The sequence below is a fragment of the Mustelus asterias genome, chromosome 4 (genome assembly GCF_964213995.1).
Source record: "Mustelus asterias chromosome 4, sMusAst1.hap1.1, whole genome shotgun sequence".
In the NCBI taxonomy this organism is placed as follows: Eukaryota; Metazoa; Chordata; class Chondrichthyes; order Carcharhiniformes; family Triakidae; genus Mustelus; species Mustelus asterias.
This window is the reverse complement of record NC_135804.1, coordinates 38,813,060-38,832,784: the sequence shown is the minus strand read 5'-3', so window position 1 is coordinate 38,832,784 and position 19,725 is coordinate 38,813,060. Positions and strand designations below refer to the sequence as shown.

Genomic DNA, 19,725 nt, shown 5'->3' with positions numbered 1-19,725 from the left:
AAAAAACTATAGGCTCTCCACACTCGTGGGTAATTCAAAAAAGGCAAGTTCCTTTTGTTTGAAGAGAATGGATCCCTGTGTATGGGATGTCTGTTGCGTGTAAATGAGCCACATTATGAGCTCGACTGATTAGTTTAAATTGGTTGTTAGTGTAGCTATTAGCATACTCAGGATTGTTCAACAAGTACTTCCCAATCATGAGAACAACATCCAACAGCAGACATTTTGTTTTGGGATTTTGTAAGTGTGGTCTGTACTCGGCCTATTACAAATAATCAAAGGAACATGCTGTTTTATTCAATCAGCCAATCACTGGGAGATATGGCCTGTGTATCTGGCATGACACTGACACTGAAATTTATATACGATGTAGCTTCGTGTGGTAGGCAGAATGTCTTTTTGGACTGACGGCAGCATCCTGTCAGTGGAATGCGTACAAATTTGCCTCACTTATGTCCATCAGTTATTCCTACATTAAAATATTTTTTAACTGTTGTGTCTAGGATTTGCACGGTGCGTGTTTCTGACTATAATGCAAACACATAATATACAGCATATTAAGGTGAAGCAAACACTTAATTTCAAATGGTGCCCTCATAAACCTAATATTAGACAAACATCAGTCTCAGTGGCTTTGTCCACAAGAAAGAAATTAACTGGCATTTTATGACATCTTTCACAAGCTGAGGACATTGAAAAGTGGTTTCCAACTAATGAAAGACTGCTGACGTGTATCCACACTCTAATGTAGGGAATCCAGGCAATGAAATTCTACACAGCAAGGTCTAGCCAATAGAAATGAAATAAATGATCAGAAAATCTGCTTTTAGTGATGCTGGTAGAATGATAAATGTTGGTCAGGAGGCAGGGGTCACCATTGTTCTTTACCATGGGATCCCGTGCATCCGCCTGGGTAGGCACAGAGGACCTTGATTTAATGTCTTATCCAAACTGGAGCACCTCCCTCATGGCACTGGGAGTATCCGTCTGAATGATGTGCTCAAATGACTAAATTGGAATTTCTGTTCAAAGGGGAGAGAGTGGCTTCCTGAGCCAAGGCTGGCACAATAAGGCTGCAAAATGACTAATTTATATTCAAAAAAACTTTCTTCATGTACGAGTGGACTTCTGCAGAGGTTTATAAAAGTACCATTACCAAGGTTACGACAACCGTTTTCTTGGCAAAGTGGCAATTTTTATGTTCAGTCGTTCCGATATAATTGATGCCTTTATAGTCATTCTTAAAAGGCAATCTGGTTAGGATCTGAAACTGTTCCAAAACTTACTTCTCTTCCTACTTGTGTAGGAGTCCTTCGACACGAAATCAAGTCATCTTATATTTTGCTTTATTGCCTGTTCTTCTCGGTGGAGGAGTCTTAAAACACAATACTCGCTGTTCTTACATTTGACCTGCCGGTTGTATCCATTACATACCATTCATGTTGTTTTCATATGGGTTAGTTGAGCAGTGGGTGTGATACCTCCCCGACTTCATATCCACTGCAACCAAAATCTAAAGACTAGAGATTCAGAGCTCTTGACATCAAAGTGATTTAAACTTACCAGCCTTTCAGAAGTCCGGGCTTGTTTAATACTGTTTGCCGCTCGCAGTGATCAGATTCAAGCGAGTGTTTCCAACCCCATTCATGAAATTCAACAGGGATATTTCCCAGCGTAGGGACTTGCTCTCAGACTCCCGCTGGGTAACCTGCAGTCTGAGCGCAGGGACTAAAGTAGCTTTATTTTAGCACTCACCCTCTCTCTCTCTCACTTCCGTTTCACAATAGCCTGTGCGTTACCCAACAGGAAAGGTGCATTTTCAGCTGGGCTTTGAAATGCGGAAATGATTCTTGTGCTGCAGTATGTTTGGCGTGTGTGTGAATACTGTGTGCGGCTGGACAAAGCAAAGCTACCTACCCCCAGGCTTCAGGGCTCAGCTCCTACCCACCTGCACCTCTTGCAGGGTTTTAAACCTCTTACAAAAGAATGCTTTCTCTGGCCACCCCCTCACTCTCCTTGATGCATAATTCACGCGTCGGGTAAACCTGTTTTTTTAAAGATATTTTCTTCTTGCTGTGTGGGCGGTGCTGCTGCCCTGAAGAAGTGGCTGAAGGTGCAGCTCTGTACCTGCAGGAGGGAGTGCAGTGCTTAGCGACAACTTCCCCTCCAACATTCGGGCTTGTTGCTGCCAGCGGCCTCTTTCAGCTGGATCTTTAACATGCATCTTTTCACATGACAAATTCCCATTCCCGTGACTTTAACATGCACCCTTTCACATGACAATCTGTCCATTCCCGTGTTTTTAACATGCACCCTTTCACATGACAATCTGTCCATTCCCGTGTTTTTAACATGCACCCTTTCACATGGCAGACTGTCCATTGCTGACTCTAACATGCATCCTTCACATGACAGACTGTCCCTTCCTGTGTCTTTAACATGACACTCTTTCACATGATGTGGAGATGCCAGCGTTGGACTGGGGTAAGCACAGTAAGAAGTCTCACAGCACCAGGTTAAAGCCCAACAGGTTTATTTGGTAGCACAAGCCACAAGCATTCAGAGCACTGCCCCTTCATCAGGTGAGTGGGAGTTGTGTTCACAAACAGGGTACGTAACCCTCTCTCCATTCACATTGTCTGTACCTTTAAGACTTGATTACCTGTAAAGACTCGCATTCCAACCATTATCTTGTAAATTGAGTTTGTGTCTATATGTGCCCTGTTTAATAAACCTGTTGGAATTTAACCTGGTGTTGTGAGACTTCTTACTACCCTTTCACATGACAGACTGTCCATTGCTGACTCTAACATGCATCCTTCACATGACAGACTGTCCCTCCTGTGTCTTAAACATGCATCCTTCACATGACAGTCTGTCCCTCCTGTGTCTTTTGCCGCTGCTGCTTTCTACCGAAGTATTTGGCTGAACAAGGCAGAGTGATTGAAGCTTGTGCACACAGAATTTGCAGAATGTGAGAGGGGGTGCTGTGGGGTTAAAAACTGCAATAATCCAGATTTGAGCATGCGAGAACTCCAAGGAAACCCAATTGCAAACTCGGAGAAACATGACAGAATCGCTGTGTGTATCTGTGTGTGTGAATCATACAGGAAAATAAACATTACACACACAGTTACCTCACACCGTTTGTTTTAGGTTAACAGTTATAGTAAACAGTGTTTATTACCCATTCTTTACATTTCCAAGGGCTTGGTGACGCCTGTTTTGTTGGGTTGATGGCGGTCAAAGGGTCCATTTAACAAAGAATTAGATTGAACCTTGTATCTAACTGGGGAATATTCCCTCTCAGTTCCCACGTGGCCTCTGAGATTAAACAGTAGACCTTTTAACCTTTATTTCTCATTTGTACCTGGCTGATGTACAAAAACAATACTCTGCTGTATTTAAAACAGAAATTGCTGGAAATACTCAGGAGGCAACATCCACATTAGCCTGAAAGATCAACTATGTTTCTCTCCACAGATGTTGCTTGAACTTCTGAGTATTTCCAGCGTTTTCTGTTTTCATTCCAGCATCTGCAGCATCTTGTTTTTGCAATACTCTTCCAGACAGTTTATTAAAAGTGACAAAGGGTCATCCAGACTCGAAACGTTGGCTCTGTTCTCTCTCCACAGATGCTGTCAAACCTGCTGAGATTTTCCAGCATTTTCTGTTTTTGTTTCAGGTTCTAGCAACTGCAGTAATTTATTTTATATTAAAAATGTGTTCCTTCTTAGCTGTGTTCTGCAAAAGAAATGACAAACTCACAGAATCCCAAAAGTTCAGAAGGAGGCCATTTGGCCCATTGAGCCTCCACCGACAACAATCCCACCCAGGCCCTATCCCGTTAGAACCATAGAAAATTACAGCTCAGAAACAGGCCTTTTGGCCCCTCTTGTCTGTGCCGAACCATTTTATGCCTAGTCCCACTGACCTGCACTTGGACCATATCCCTCCACACCCCTCTCATCCATGAACCCGTCCAAGTTTTTCTTAAATGTTAAAAGTGACCCCGCATTTACCACTTTATCCGGCAGCTCATTCCACACTCCCACCACTCTCTGCGTGAAGAAGCCCCCCCTAATATTCCCTTTAAACTTTTCTCCTTTCACCCTTAACCCATGCCCTCTGGTTTTTTTCTCCCCTAGCCTCAGCGGAAAAAGCCTGCTTGCATTCACTCTATCTATACCCATCAAAATCTTATACACCTCTATCAAATCTCCCCTCAATCTTCTACGCTCCAGGGAATAAAGTCCCAACCTATTCAATCTCTCTCTGTAACTCAGCTTCTCAAGTCCCGGCAACATCCTTGTGAACCTTCTCTGCACTCTTTCAATCTTATTTACATCCTTCCTGTAACTAGGTGACCAAAACTGGACACAATACTCCAAATTCAGCCTCACCAATGCCTTATATAACCTTACCATAACACTCCAACTTTTATACTCGATACTCCGATTTATAAAGGCCAATGTACCAAAGGCACTCTTTACGACCCTATCCACCTGTGACGTCACTTTTAGGGAATTCTGTACCTGTATTCCCAGATCCCTCTGTTCAACTGCACTCTTCAGAGTCCTACCATTTACCCTGTACGTTCTTCTTTGGTTTGTCCTTCCAAAGTGCAATATCTCACACTTGTCTGCGTTAAATTCCATTTGCCATTTTTCAGCCCATTTTTCTAGTTGGTCCAAATCCCTCTGCAAGCTTTGAAAACCTTCCTCACTGTCCACTACACCTCCAATCTTTGTAGCATCAGCAAACTTGCTGATCCAATTTACCACATTATCATCCAGATCATTGATATAGATGACAAACAACAATGGACCCAACACCGATCCCTGCGGCACACCACGAGTCACAGGCCTCCACTCAGAGAAGCAATCCTCCACAACCACTCTCTGGCTTCTTCCATTGAGCCAGTGTCTTATCCAATTTACTACCTCCCTATGTATACCTAGCGACTGAACCTTCCTAACTAACCTCCCATGAGGGACCTTGTCAAAGGCCTTGCTGAAATCCAGGTAGACAACATCCACCGCCTTCCCTTCATCCACTTTCCTGGTAACCTCCTCGAAAAACTCCAATAGATTGGTCAAACATGACCTACCACGCACAAAGCCATGTTGACTCTCCCTAATAAGTCCCTGTCTATCCAAATATTTGTAGATCCTATCCCTTATCACACCTTCCAATAACTTGCCCACCACCGACGTCAAACTTACTGGCCGATAATTTCCCGGATTTCTTTTGGAACCTTTTTTAAACAACGGAACACTCACATAGTTACCCTACTAGTCCCCCTGAATCTAAAGGACAATTTTGCATGGCCAATCAACCTAGCCCATGTGTGGATGGAAACCGAAGCACCAGGAGGAAACCCACAAGGACACAGGGAGAATGTGTCAACTCCAAACACACAAGGCCGGAATTGAACTCAGGTCCCTGGCGCTGCGAGGCAGCATGCTAACCATTGTGCCGCCCTAACTAAATGTGTCCCTTTGTGGAATTTTCCACCTTTTTAAATAATGTTTTTGTCAGTGGGCTGCCATATCACACCAGTATTTAATATAACTTGCTTGCTTTCCAGTAACTGAGAGGACCAGTGTCTCTTCAAACCTATCAACTCTCAACCCACATCATAGAAAGCCTACAGTGCAGAAGGAGGCCACAATCCCACCCAGGCCCTACCCCCACATATTTTACCCGCTACATGGACTGGTCAAGCTTAATAATCATATTCATTGAATCATATCTTATACAGCCAATGTCCCAGACCTCCATCATCACCCCTGTGTATGTCCAGTTCCATCAAAAAGACCAATTCACCAGAGAAGGTGGAATAGTGGTATATAATCAGGAGGAAGTGACCCTGAGAGTCATCAAAGTTTCATGCCATCAGATCAAATCTGGGCAAGGAAATCTCTTGCAAATTAGCACTTACTGATGAATCAGTACTCCTCCATTTTAAACCTAATTTGTAAGAAGCACTGAAGGTAGCGAGGGCATAGAATGTAGAATTACTTGGGGACTTCAATGCTTATCCCCAATTGTGACTTGTAGTACAACTACTGATCAAGCTAGTCAAGTCCTGAAGGATCACTGGAGTGAGGCCTGCAGCATATGGTGTAGGAACAAACAAGCAGGGAAATCATTCTTGACCTCACCCCCACCAATCTACCTGTTGTAGATGCATATGACAGCATTGGTAGGAGTCACCACTGCACAGTCCCTGTGGAGACAATGGGCAGGATCTTCTGATCTCATTCACCCCGCCCCCAGTAAGAATGGAGAATTTGGCACTCCATCACTGCAGCAGCAGCGGAGAATCCCAGCCATGGGTGTGGTTGGAGATTTCTGGCAAAAATCCCATCTTCACACTGAAGATACCTTCCATTATGTTGTGTGGCACTATCTGAAAGGAATAGATTGAGAACAGATCTGGCAGCTCAAAACTGGGTATTCGTGAGACACTGTGGCCCATCAACAGTAGCAGAATTGTATTCAACAATAATCTGTAACCTCATGGCCTAGCATATCTCTCACTCTACCATTTCTATCAAGCCAGGGGATCAACTCTGGTTCAATGAAGTGTGTGGAAGAGCAACAGGCCCATCTAAAAATGAGGCACCAACCTAGTTAAGTGAAAGCAGAATCGATGGATCAGGCCAAAGCAGTCCTGCCAAACCCAGTTGTGGAATGGTGGTGGACAATTGTGCAACAAACCAGAGGAGGCACCAGAAATACTTCCACCCTTAATGACAGGGAAACCCATCGGGTCAGTGCAAGAGACAAGGTTGAAGCATTTACAACTATCTTCAGGTAGAAGCGCTGAGTGAATGATCCATTTTGGCCACCTTCTGAGGGCCCCAGCATTGTAGATGCCAGTTCTCAGCCAATTCCATTTACTCTTCGTGATATCAGGAAATGACTGGAAATACTGGGTAGACCAAAGGTTATCCGACCCTGACAACGTAATGGCAGTAGCACTGAAGATTTATGCTCCAGTAGTCATTGTGCTCTAGCCAAGCTGCTCCAGTACGGGTATAAAAGTGGCAGACACCTGATAATGTGGAAAATGTCCTGTTCAAAAAAGATCCAATCTAATCAGAACAATAACTGCCCCATTAGTCTACTCTCAATTATCAGCAAAATAATAGTAGGTCGTCAATGTGCTATTGAGTGGCACTTGCACAGCAATCACCTTCTCCAACACTCGGTTTGGGTTCTGCAAGAACCTCCCAGCTCCTCACCTCAATTCAGCCTTGGTCCAAATGTTGAAGTGGAAACTTTCCTGCTTCTTGACTGTGATAGAAAGACTCAACAAAATTCATTTCGACTAAATAACTAGCCTTTATTTACGAAAGACTGCATGCCGTTTTGGCTGAAAACTTGAGTTCAGAGAGCAGTTGGTACAACTTGCTAATTCCTCCTCAAGTCCGCAATTACACAAAGAATCAGTTCAGTATTTATACATAATCATTATCAGTTTGCGTGACCAGAGCATATTCAGGAATTTGATCAGTAATAGAATCATAAGCAATGTCATTAATCATGGCACAACTTGCTGACCTCCTGGAACTCTTTGTCTCATCATTCATACCCTTATCTTGTCCTTTGGTGTAACAGAGAAGGTCGGTGACTCCGTCATCCCTGACCTTATCTTGTTTTATTTATTCATACAGTCTTAAAGTTATGCGGAGTCAGCCTTGCTTATATTGTATCAAATAGCTGACCAATTTTCCCATCATGCTATTCCTTAGTTCGTACAACTTCACACAAACACAGACAAGAGAGAGTTAAGTTCCTGAAGTGAGGTGACACCGAGTGTGGCATCACAGAGTCCTAGCAAAATTGAAGTCAATGAACATCAAGGGGAATAAATGTTCCACTGGTTGGAGTCAGACCTAGAACAAAGGAAGATGTTTGTGGTTGTCCCAGGACATCACTGTAGGCCCAACCATTCTCAATTACTTCATCAATCACTTTCATTCCACCATAATGTCAGAAGTGGGGATGTTCACTAATGACTGCATAATGTTCAGTACCAATTGTCTCAAATACTGAAATAGTCTATGTCCACGTCTGTATGCATCAAGACTATGGGCTTGGGCTGTAAAGTAGGAAGTAACATTCATGCCACACAAGTGTCAGACAATGAGCATCTCCAACAAGAGAAAATCTGATAGTCAATGACATTTCCATTATCAAATCCCCCACTATCAGTACTCTGAGGGTTATCATTGGGCAGAAATTTAAATGGGCCTGATGTAAATACAGTGACTAGGTCAAAATCTGGGAATTCTGGGATGGGGAGTTCAGCAACATTGAAGGATGGTGATATAGTTCCAAGTCAAGGTATGTGGTTTGGAGGGGAACTTGCAGGTGGTGATGTTCCATGCATCAGCTGCCTTTGTGCTTCTGGGAAGTAAAGCCCACAGCTTTGGAAAGTGCTATCAAAGCTTGTCCGTCTGCACGACACAAAGTCAACAGTTTGATGGAATAATTTTCACTTGCCTGAATAAGTATGGTTCCAACAATACTCAAGAAACTTGACACCTTCCAGGAGAAAGCTGTCTCCCTGTCGGGCACTAATGTACCACAATAAACATGCCCAATGCACAGTGGCAAGTGTGCACCAGAAGCACTGCAACAACTTGCCAAGGACACTTTGACAGCATGTTCCAAACTCCTGACCCTTACCTCCGAGAAGCACAAGGGCAACTGATGGATGGGAATACCACCACCTGCAAGTTCCCCTCCAGGCCACGCACCTCAACTTGGAACTACATCACTATTCATTCAATGTCGCTGGATCTAAGTCCTGGAACTCCCTTCCTTACAGCACTCTGGACATATCTAAACTAAATGGTCTGTAGGAAGGTGACTGAGACCACCACCACTTCATTAAGCTTGATGAATTTTCAAACGTTTGTGATGATTTAGGAAGATGCTGAATCTAATGAGTAAATGTCTTGCATTGTGTCCAACGCGGATTACATTCTGAGCTCTTTCAATTTCCCCCTGGCTATTGGGCCAGCAAAGGAAAAAAAATACTTTCAGAATCGCAGAGTTGGGAAGAATTAAACATATTGATTTATTTTGAGAAAAGGGACCAATCCACCATTTCACATCAAAGTGGCTACTGATCCAACAAATATCTAGACGAATAATTAATTTGTCTTTGAGGAGCATTAATTTGTCTTTGGAGGAGCATTAATTGGTATTGTAGCCACAAAAGAATTTGCCATTCCTCACCTAACAATGCTTAACATCCATTGAAGTACGATATTTTCCAACATAGTAGACATATCCAGCGGCTAAGTCTTTAATTTCCTGGAGACAGAAGTCACGTCTGTTTCGTTTGCCAGCAGCTATCCCTTATCCCGCAGTCAATGAAGGCAACTAACCTTTGTAACCACATGCTATACTCGCTTCTCGGCCTTTTGGCTAAGATCAAGTGTAGTATGGATCACCTGCACTTGGTTGAGGTCATTAGATTACGCTGAGGCTTCATATGTTTCATATGAAGCAATTTTTAAAAGCGGCATCTCGGCCTTTTGGCTAAGATGCAAATGAGCTCAAGTCTTGGAGGAGGATCCTCCCCCTTCTCCAATCAGCTTGACTCATGTAGATCAGGCCCAGGACAGGGTGGTTTTGGTCTCCCGTCCTGTCTTGTCAGCCTGGATCTGAAATGTCTCAACTTGTTGAGACTCTGAATTGGATTTGATTTGATTGAATTGGAAAAGTATAAAAAAAAGAGAAACATGTAGAAATAGAAATGACCAGGATGACGTTTCAACTTAGTGATGTTCAAAATTATCCAGGCAAGTAGCTAGGGATAATCTGTTCCCATTGGTGAAAGGGTCAAGAACAAAAGGACATTGATTCACACCTTTGACCACATGGCTATCAAGCAGTGGTCAGCACGTAATGTCCTTGAGGCCCTGAGAGAAAAGGAGACGGCTGATCCTGTCGGATGGTTCCCTGAGCGGACTGTCAATGTCATTTGGCAGAATGCCTCATCACCAGAACTCACAAACAAGCACCAAGACTTGGCTGGTGGTGAGAAGGGCACTCCCCGTCAGATCCTTTATGCACGCCCGAGGGCTCAACCTCACCGCACACTGCCCTCGAAGCGGCTGCGGGGCTGATGAGACGGTCGCACACCTCCTTGTGGAATGTGCCTTTGCAAAGAAGGTCTGGAACGAGATGCAGTGGTATTTGTCGCGGTTCGTCCCGGGCAGCTCGGTGACACAGGACTCTGTGCTCTACGGGCTGTTTCCGGGGACGCACACCGAGACAAATATCAACTGCTGCTGGAGGGTCATCAACTCGGTGAAGGACGCGCTTTGGTCCGCCCGAAACTTGCTGATCTTCCAGCTGAAAGAATTGTCCTCGACCGAGTGTTGCAGACTGGCACATTCCAAGGTCCAGGACTACGTGCTCAGGGACGTGCTCAAGCTTGGGGCAGCCGCCGCCAAGGCACAATGGGGAAAGGCCACCGTGTAAAGCGTCTCAACCAAGGCAGACCGAGGGCCGGGTAACTGCAGAATACCCTCGGCCTGCGTAACTGTGTGCCAACCTGAAAAATAACGGCACACAGTAAACTCTGACACATGTATATAGTTTTAAGAAATGAAATGTAACGGAATGTAATGTTTTTGTAAATGAGCACGGTATTGTACTGTAAAATTGATTCTTTTTTACACTTTATGACTTTTGGATCTGTAATTTTGCAATGTTTTATTGGAGAGTTTTTTTTTGTGTGAATAAAGTATATTTTTGAAATTAAAAAAAGGACATTGATTCAAGGCAGCACAGTGACACAGTGGTTAGCACTGCTGCCTCACAGCACCAAGGACCTGGGTTTGATTCTGGCTTTGGGTGACTGTGGAGTTTGCACGTTCTCAAGAGTGTCCGTATGGGTTTCCTCCAGGTGCTCCTGTTTCCTCCCACGGTCTAAAGATGCTTAGGTTAGGCGAATCAGCCATGGTAAATGCATAGGCTTATGAGGATTTGTGTTTAAGGGGGGGGGGGGGGGGGGGAGGGTAGAGGATGGGCCTGGGTAAGATGCTCTTTTGGAGAATCAGTGCAGACTTCATGGGCCAAATGACTTCCTTCTGCACTGTAGGAATTCTATGGTTAATAGAACCAGATAGAAACAGGCCCTTCGTCCCAACTTGTCCATGTTACCCAGTTTTTAACCACTAAGCTAGTCCCAAATCCCTCTATACCAATCTTACTATCTAAATGTTTTTTTAAAAGACAATATTGTATCCGCCACTACTACTGCCAGACACCACTCTGAAAAAATTGCCCTTCTGGACCCTTTTGTATCTCTCCCCTTAAACCTATGCCCTCTAGTTTTAGATTCCCCTATCTTCGAAAAAAGATGTTGACTCTCTACCTTATCTATGCTCCTCATTATTTTATAGACCTCTATAAATATATGCCTCCAATGCTGCAGGGAACAAAGTACCAGTCTATCCAGCCGCTCCTCATAACTCAAACCAGAGAAAGAACTTTTCCCACGTAGCAGGTGGTTAGAATCTGAAATGCACTAAGCAAAGAATGTGGTAGAAGCAGTTTAAATTGTGGTTTTCAAAAAGGAATTGGATAATTATCTGGAGAAAAGAAAATGCACGGCTACAAGAAAATAGGGCTAGCTGGCATAAATCCTATAGGCCAAATGGACTCCTTGTTCTGTAACCATTCTATGATTCTAGCTGCTAGTGGCACAGAAAGTAAGTTATTGTTTCACCACTACAGGAATGTATCTTCTGGTGACTTTCGTCATTTTTATTCTGAGTAGCCACGTTAACTTTCTATTAGAAATTAACAATTAATATGGATGCTACCAAACTCCTGATCTTCCATTTCCAGGTTGTGTCCCAACAGTTCTTTAAATATTTTTGCGAGACCTGCCTAGCATAAATATTTGCTCCCCCACTAACCCATAGCCAAATCATGGCAAAAGTAACTGCATGTGTCATGGTGCTTCAATATATATTGAAAGATATACTGGACAAACTTGCGATCTGACAAAACATGATCAGTGTGTCCGAAGATGTTTGCAACAGTGCAACTATGATTGAGCTACCATCACCGCCAACAGGTCTGGATTTTCTTCAAGGCAAGGATTTTTTGAAGAACATTTACCAAGATAGCAATGCTTTATACAAATAATAACATGGTTAGGTTTTGAGCTGCAGTTTCAATCTCTTCTGAATCAATTATCCTTACACAAGTAGGTGGGTCACTGTTGAAGTGATAACTGAACTGGGGCCATGGACAGGTGCTTACTGGACACATCTGGTGCTGATATAGGCTATTCAGCCAGCTAAGCCTGCCCCACCATTTAATAAAATCATGGCTGATCAGAGACTTCAATGCCTTTTACACCGATATATCAGGAACATATCAGTCTTGACTTTGGTAGTCAATCTTCACCTTAACTCTATTACCAGCATGTTCTTCCACCAACATGAAAAACTATCAACTTTCACCATTTTATTTAACTGTTCACCTGAACAGATCAATTCATCTGAACAGATCAATTCATCTTTTACAGGAACAGGGCAGATGCTGAAAAACCTAAAATCAAAACAGAAAATGCTGAAAACACTTTCGCTCTCCACTGATGCTGTCTATCCTGAGCTATGATGTGGAGATGCCGGCGTTGGACTGGGGTAAACACAGTAAGAATTTTAACACCACCAGGTTAAAGTCCAACAGGTTTATTTGGTAGCAAATGCCATTAGCTTTCGGAGCCCTGCTCCTTCGTCAGATGGAGTGGATATCTGCTCCCAAACAAGGCACACAGACACAAAATCAATTTACAGAATACTGATTAGAATGCGAATCTTTACAGTTAATCAAGTCTGAAAGATACAGACAATGTGAGTGGAGGGAACATTAGGCACAGGTTAAAGAAATGTGTATTGTCTCCAGACAATACACATTTGTTTGGGAGCAGATATCCATTCCATCTGACGAAGGAGCAGGGCTCCGAAAGCTAATGGCATTTGCTACCAAATAAACCTGTTGGACTTTAACCTGTTGTTAAAACTCTTACTGTGTCCTGAGCTAAACATTTCAAGTCAATGATTTTCATCAGCACTGAAAAGTTTGAAATAGAAGTGAAATGGTGGAAAAAAAAAATGGAAGATGTGTTTGGATAGGAAGGTGGTTGAGATTAAATGACAAGAGTTGGTTACAATTCTAGCTTTTCTAGTTTCTGAAAAAAGGTCATTAACTGGAACATTGCTGCCTGATCAGACTCAACATTTTCTGTTTTTATCTTTTACAAGTATCATTCTAAAAATGCCCTTCTTGGGGGAATTGCTCAGGCCAAGAGCAAAGTGAAATCCTCCTTGCCTTTCTGGAATTTGAAAGATCTCATGTATGGTGCTGACAGAGGCCAGGGCAAGCCAGGCTTCTTTTGGCAAATGTTACACTCACCTGTGAGAAATAACTATCTCAATGTTCATTTGGAAAAAAAAATACAACATTGTCATCAGGAATCACTTTCCTGAGCTGGAAAATCAAAGACTGTGCCCAAAGTTTAAACCACAAGAACATCCAATCTGAATTTCTTGCAAAAAAACTATTGAGCATTATTGTTGTCTAAGTATATATCTCCATGCTCCAAAGCAGGGGAAGATATACCTAAAAGAATGTTATGGTTGTCATTAATCATTTCTTCCTGACAGCTTTTTAAAAAAAATCAGTGTATGTCAAACTGTTGTCTTGTCCAATAGACTGTTGACTACTGACAGGCGTGCCAATGACACTGTTCAAGCCACATACACTAATTTCAGTAGAACATGCCTGAGAAAATATAGGTAAATGCACCACCTGTATATTTACTTCAAAGATATTTACTATCACTCAATGCAAGCCTTTGCAGTCTTTCAGAGGTTTAGAATTCCAGTGCAATCTTTTCTCAGTGCAGTTTCTATGTTTTTGTTCAGTAGTTGCCACAATAGTTATTTTCTCAGCAATTGTTCACAATGTTGACTTGCACAATTAAAGGCCAGATCCACCACTTGTCTCCACCCATCAACTGCAACTTGCAATTATTTAGTACATTTAGTGTCATAAAACATCCCAACGCACTTAACAAGGGAATAAGAAAACAAAACACACCGAGCAACATAATAAAATGTTAGGGCAGATGACCAAATGTTTGCTCAAACTGGGAGGTTTTAAAGAGCTTCTTAAAGGAAAGCAGGGTAAAGAGATGGTGATATTTTGAGAGATAAGGATGGAGGGCAACTGAAGACAGTTGGCAATGGTGCAGCAATTAAAATTGGAGATGTTCAAAAGGCAGGGTTGTAGAAGTGCAAGTATCCTGAGGGTTGTGGGACTGGATGAGATTACAGAGATAGGGAGGGCCAAAGCCAAAGAGGAATTGGGCAGTTAAGAATGAGATTTTTTAAATTAACCAGGAGCTTGTGTACTCAGCAAGCACCAGGTGAATGGGATTTGATGCGAGTTAAGACTCGTGCAGCAGAGTTTTATATCACCTCAAGCTTAGAGAAGGTAGAATGTGGGAGCCCAGCCAAGACTTCATTAAAATAGTCCAGTCCAGCGGTAACAAAGACGTGGATAAGGCTTTCAGCAGGTGAGCTGAGATAATGGCTGAGTCAGGTAATGTTACAGGAGGTGGATGTGTGGTCAGAAGCTGCACTGACATTGTATGAAAATGAGATCATCATGTATCTGAAAAGCCTGACAAAGTCCACATGCGGTTAGTTTAAAACAAACTTAAGACAGCACGTCATGGACTTGGGAAGACAATTTATTTTATTAGCAATTACATGTAAACTCCTGAGTTAACAGGAGATCTCTCCTGGGAGAATCAATTACAAGACTGCAAATCATTCAAAAAAAAATCGGAACAATGCTTGCTAGGACAGACATTTAATCGGTGAAAACCTAAAAGTGAAACAATGGAAGGACTACAAAACTTAGATCAGCAATTTTAAAGTTACTGGGGGTCGAGGTCCAACAGCTGAGGCAGGACATATGCAATATACTAGGTCTCATTATTCTAAGTTAGAAATCGTAACTGACAGTTGGACAGAAATAAAAATACAAATGAAAGTGGAACCAGCAGAGCAATCAATACAAAGAAATCTGGGGAGAGGGGTTGGTGGAAACAAGAAAACCGCTGTTAGCCAGCTGAACAGTGTTAATAAGTCACCAGAAGAGGAAAAGAAACTTAAAACTGTTCAAAGAAAAATGTCATGTGATGAGTTTGCAGTTATAGACTATTCCAAAAAATAAAACAAACTGCAAATTCAGGAAATACACAACCATTGGTCAACGTCTATAAACGGAAAAGATGGTTCAACACTTCTGTTTAGAACTTTAATTAGAACTCCAGTCTCATGAAGGATTTACATTAGCAGCATCAACTCATCTTTTCTCTTTATAGAATCTGTGATTTTCTATGTATTCCCTGCATTGTCTGCAGAGGCAGTACAGTTCATATTACAAAAACATTGCACATCCTAAGTTACAGCACATAAGTTAAAGGCTGGCTTTGCCATAATCACATATTTTAATCAGGAACTCAAACCTTGTAAAATGGTGTAAAATGAAAGATGAAGTGGCCAAGCAAATTTAATACAAGATACAGATAGGAAACCACAAATTGCTAAGCAGTAAAAACAGGTCAACTGTTCAAGAGTCATCGATGTTTTAAACTCGGCAAGTTTTATACTTTGTATGACTATAAAAAAGTTTAAGGCAAACCATATAAACCAGTTTGATTTTTCATTTTCAAAAGTATGCATACGTTGCTTCAAGGATGTGATGCTGTCTCAGAAATAGAGGTTAATTTATTACTTAAATCATTTCACGTAACTCACAAAACTTCTAAAATGCTGGCAAAGATTCTCAATGGAATCAATATTATTTTTCAATTACTGCTCGATCTATTATGGCAATTCAGAGTTCTTATTGTTGTTTGTTATGCAGTTATTTTAAGTTCCCTTTTATTTCAGTCAGGTTACAAGCTGTGAATGTACAAACCACTGCCGAACAGCCAGAATGTCACGCATTGTATGGTCAAAAATTGTGAAAGACTATTTCCTATGACAAAAATTATATAATTAGCTGCAGATGAAGCAAAATTTCCATTCATTCCTAAATAATTTTGTTGTTCATCTATTATATAGTATTGATTGTTAAAAAATAAATCAGCAGCATATACTCAAGCAAGATAACACATCAATTTCTACATGTAGTAACCAAGGCTAAAAAAGTGCATTCTTCAATGTAATATTTGGAAAATAAAGATGAACTTGGTCAAGATTTACTTAATTCAAGTTATTGGATAATAATTTTCTTGTATTGCTGATGTATATTTGCAAACAAAAGTCTAAAATATTTTAAATCTAAAGATATTTGTCGCAGCTTTGAGATCAATACCTACAAACAATAGTCTTAGTTAAGATTTTTTCCCATCTCTGGTAATAATTCATCGTGGGGATATCTACAGCACAAGATCTGCATCATATTGTGCCTTCACAGGAAATCTGAAGCAAGTGTAAGTGTAAATGGTGAGTTTGTGTGGAAACATCAATGTTGTATTATTTGTATCTACATTTCCAGCTGTATCTACTTTGCCATAGGCTTAAGTGGGACACCCAGCAGTTTGGTCATTTAGGTGCTTGCAATATGCTGTTAAATGAAGCTGATTGAAGAGTCACTTCCTTGTGGTTTAGACTGATTGTGAAGTTTTTTTTATAATTAAAATCTCAGTGCTGAACTGAACAATACTTTGAAGCATCCTGACAGGGACTCAGTTATCAAGAACCTCTGATGGGATCCTGCCTCACTCCAAACGCAATGTTTAAGTAGATTGTTATTCTACCTATGAATTAAAATGCCTGTATAATTGAGCAATATAGGTAGTGTTCACCATTGGTTTACCAATCCTGTGTCCATTTTCTGCATTTTTTTTGCATCGTGTACAAACCAACCGCAAAGTTTTTGAAGAAATAACTCAAACAAAAAAAAGGAGAACATTTGATTTTTCCTCTCCACTCCAATTGGCTTTATTCAGTCCATGTCTTTCCCGGTACAGTCCCCATCATCACCACAGGAAGCTTGAAGTTTCTGGTATTTGATTTTAAAGCACCAAATTCATCCACAGTTAAGAAGAAAATTGTACTGTGAGCCTTTCTAGTAGTGTTTCAGTTTACAAGTTGTGTAAACACATATCACTAGTCAACATTTACTGGGTCTTAGTTGGATGAATGTTATTTGGTCATGATTTTACGTATGAAGAATTCAAGTCAGAATTATACCAGGATTGAAGGGCTCAACAGATATGCATGCATAAAAGTTCAAGGAACAAAATAACTCTGTCGAATGCTGGGAAATTATTGCCAAAAGAAATTAAGTGTGGTACCACTTGTTCTTAGACTTCAACTAAAATTTGTACTTTCACAACATAGAAAAGCCAGAAATTGGGACCAACACAGATTTATGCTGCCAGATCTATAAGGATGTATTTAGAAGGAAATTTTGTGATCACTCCATTTGGTAAAATACAATATGAATATTTACTATTACACCTGAGACAAGGAAATATTAAAACTTCCTTCAAAATATTTGATAGGAACAATTCTGTTCATACAGCATCTTTAACAGTTGTACAAATTTCTACATGCTGCATACAGAATTAAACAGTATTAAAAATGTTGCGTTTCACTTTTCCAGATGCCATGTGCTACTTAAAGCCTTTAACTTAAGTGTATTTCAACAGCTGCTGGAGCAATATCTTCTATTTCAAAGACCAATAAATGAATCTGGAAGTTGCTACATGGATAAGTATTAGTAAAGCACTTTTAAGCTTACCATATAGCCTTCTTACCATTATATAAGCAGTATCAGATAACATCCTTGGGATCAATTAAATTAACAACACAGAAAATTTCAATTTTAAATGTAAATTGCAATGACATGTAAAAACCGTTAACTGAAAACACAAAGGTTACTAATGCAAATACTGTACTGATACAATCTTCTGTATATACACAATAAAAATGTCAGTATATGCAAAAATAATTTTAAAATCGTGCACAAAGTATACATTTTGCTGTAACATTTAAAATTTCCCTTGCAAAGGAGGCAACGGAAATTTTGCTTTTCAATAATTTTAAGATCCTCTAACACACTTTTCCGATCAACTTCCATTACATCTTAAACCCGGGGTAGGGGTATTTTTGTGCATCGATTCCATCTTCAAAGTCTGCTCCACTGCAGCTTATGGCCCATCTAAAAAGGGAAGCAATGTTTGTGACAACCACTGTAACCCATGATCATTTTATGGCAATCTGGAAAAAAATCAAAATCCATACTCCTGGGAAAGTCTGAGAAGATCCCATCGAGCGCTACCAGTCTTCCGTAGCTTATGGGATCACTGCAGGAATTTTCTTTAACCAAGTCAAAAACAGACTACCGACATAAGTCTGCTGAAGCAGCGTCTCCTTTGTGCTTCCTCTTTTTGCTAGGACAGTGCTGTTGATGTGGTTGGTTGCCTGGATTCTGTTTGTTTGATACACTTCCAACATGGTTGGAATTCTGCTGTCCTTGGAAGCCTTTGATAGATGAACAAAATAGTCTTGCTGCACCATGCTAGAATAAAACAATATCTTAAAGTCAACAAAACATTATCCCTTTAGCAGAAAGTATTATGCATCAGTAATACAAAATGCTGAAACAGAAAGTGTTGCATGTGACACAAATCACAGTTTACCTCACCTTGAAAATAATTCTACATACTACGTTGAACAATTAAGTATATTTCACCAGCACCACAACACAGCAGTGACTAAAATTCAGAAGTGTTTCAGTGGCCGTGAAGTACTTTGGACATGTCCATTTAGGAAAGGTATGATATAAAAGCAAGTTTTTTCTTATTGGTCTGTTAATTCTGTTTGCAGGTATACTGCAACACTTTTCTCCATCATCCCACTATCAATTCTTTTCTAGCTCGAGTTATTTTCCAGTAATTTCAGACCCAGTGAGAAAAAAAATGTTCCTAGAGAAAAAGAATTCCTTTGTATACTAATCAAGTGCCTAATAGGATGGCTATTAAATCTTTTAAACTGTAAACTTTTAAGAAGCCCATCAGTAATGGAAAGAGCCTTCAGAAAAACTAACATTTCTTTCATCTCCACATAGTTTGTATTTAGTGTTTTACACTTGAAAGTAAAACTTCCCAAACTTATCTCCATTACTTCATTATACAAACTTCCTCCCGTCCCCAAGACATAAGAACATAAGAAATAGGAGCAGGAATAGGCCATCTAGCCCCTTGAGCCTGCCCCGCCATTCAATAAGATCATGGCTGATCTGATAGTGGTTTAGTTCCACTTACCTGCCTGCTCCCCATAACCCTTAATTCCCTTATTGATCAGAAATCTATCTACCTGTGACTTAAACATATTTAACGAGGTAGCCTCCACTGCTTCAATGGGCAGAGAATTCCAGAGATTCACTACCCTCTGAGAGAAGTTCCTCCTCAACTCGGTTCTAAACTGACTCCCCCTTATTTTGAGGCTGTGTCCTCATATCTGCCCTCATAATACTCTCATATACGAGGGTCATAAAACCCTCATATCTGCCAGCTGTTGAGAGAAATTCTTGAATGAGCATCTAAAGCTATGGTTTTCTGCTGCCTCGGCCTCCTCCACTCGCCTT

The 19,725-nt window shown here is 41.0% G+C and overlaps 2 protein-coding genes across 2 annotated transcripts in view; both read right to left on the bottom strand.

The window, feature by feature from the left end:
• adcy7 (adenylate cyclase 7) overlaps positions 1–1,769 on the bottom strand; it is a 161,664-nt gene extending 159,895 nt beyond the window's left edge. Inside the window, exon 1 of the mRNA XM_078210863.1 lies at positions 1,564–1,769. The gene's annotated coding sequence lies outside the window, so the exon portion shown is untranslated. The remainder of the gene's footprint in view (positions 1–1,563) is intronic.
• Positions 1,770–14,790: 13,021 nt separating this feature from the next.
• tent4b (terminal nucleotidyltransferase 4B) overlaps positions 14,791–19,725 on the bottom strand; it is a 76,306-nt gene continuing 71,371 nt past the window's right edge. Inside the window, exon 12 of the mRNA XM_078210867.1 lies at positions 14,791–18,657. Coding sequence (XP_078066993.1) covers positions 18,478–18,657 — 180 coding nt within the window. The 3' untranslated portion in view covers positions 14,791–18,477. The remainder of the gene's footprint in view (positions 18,658–19,725) is intronic.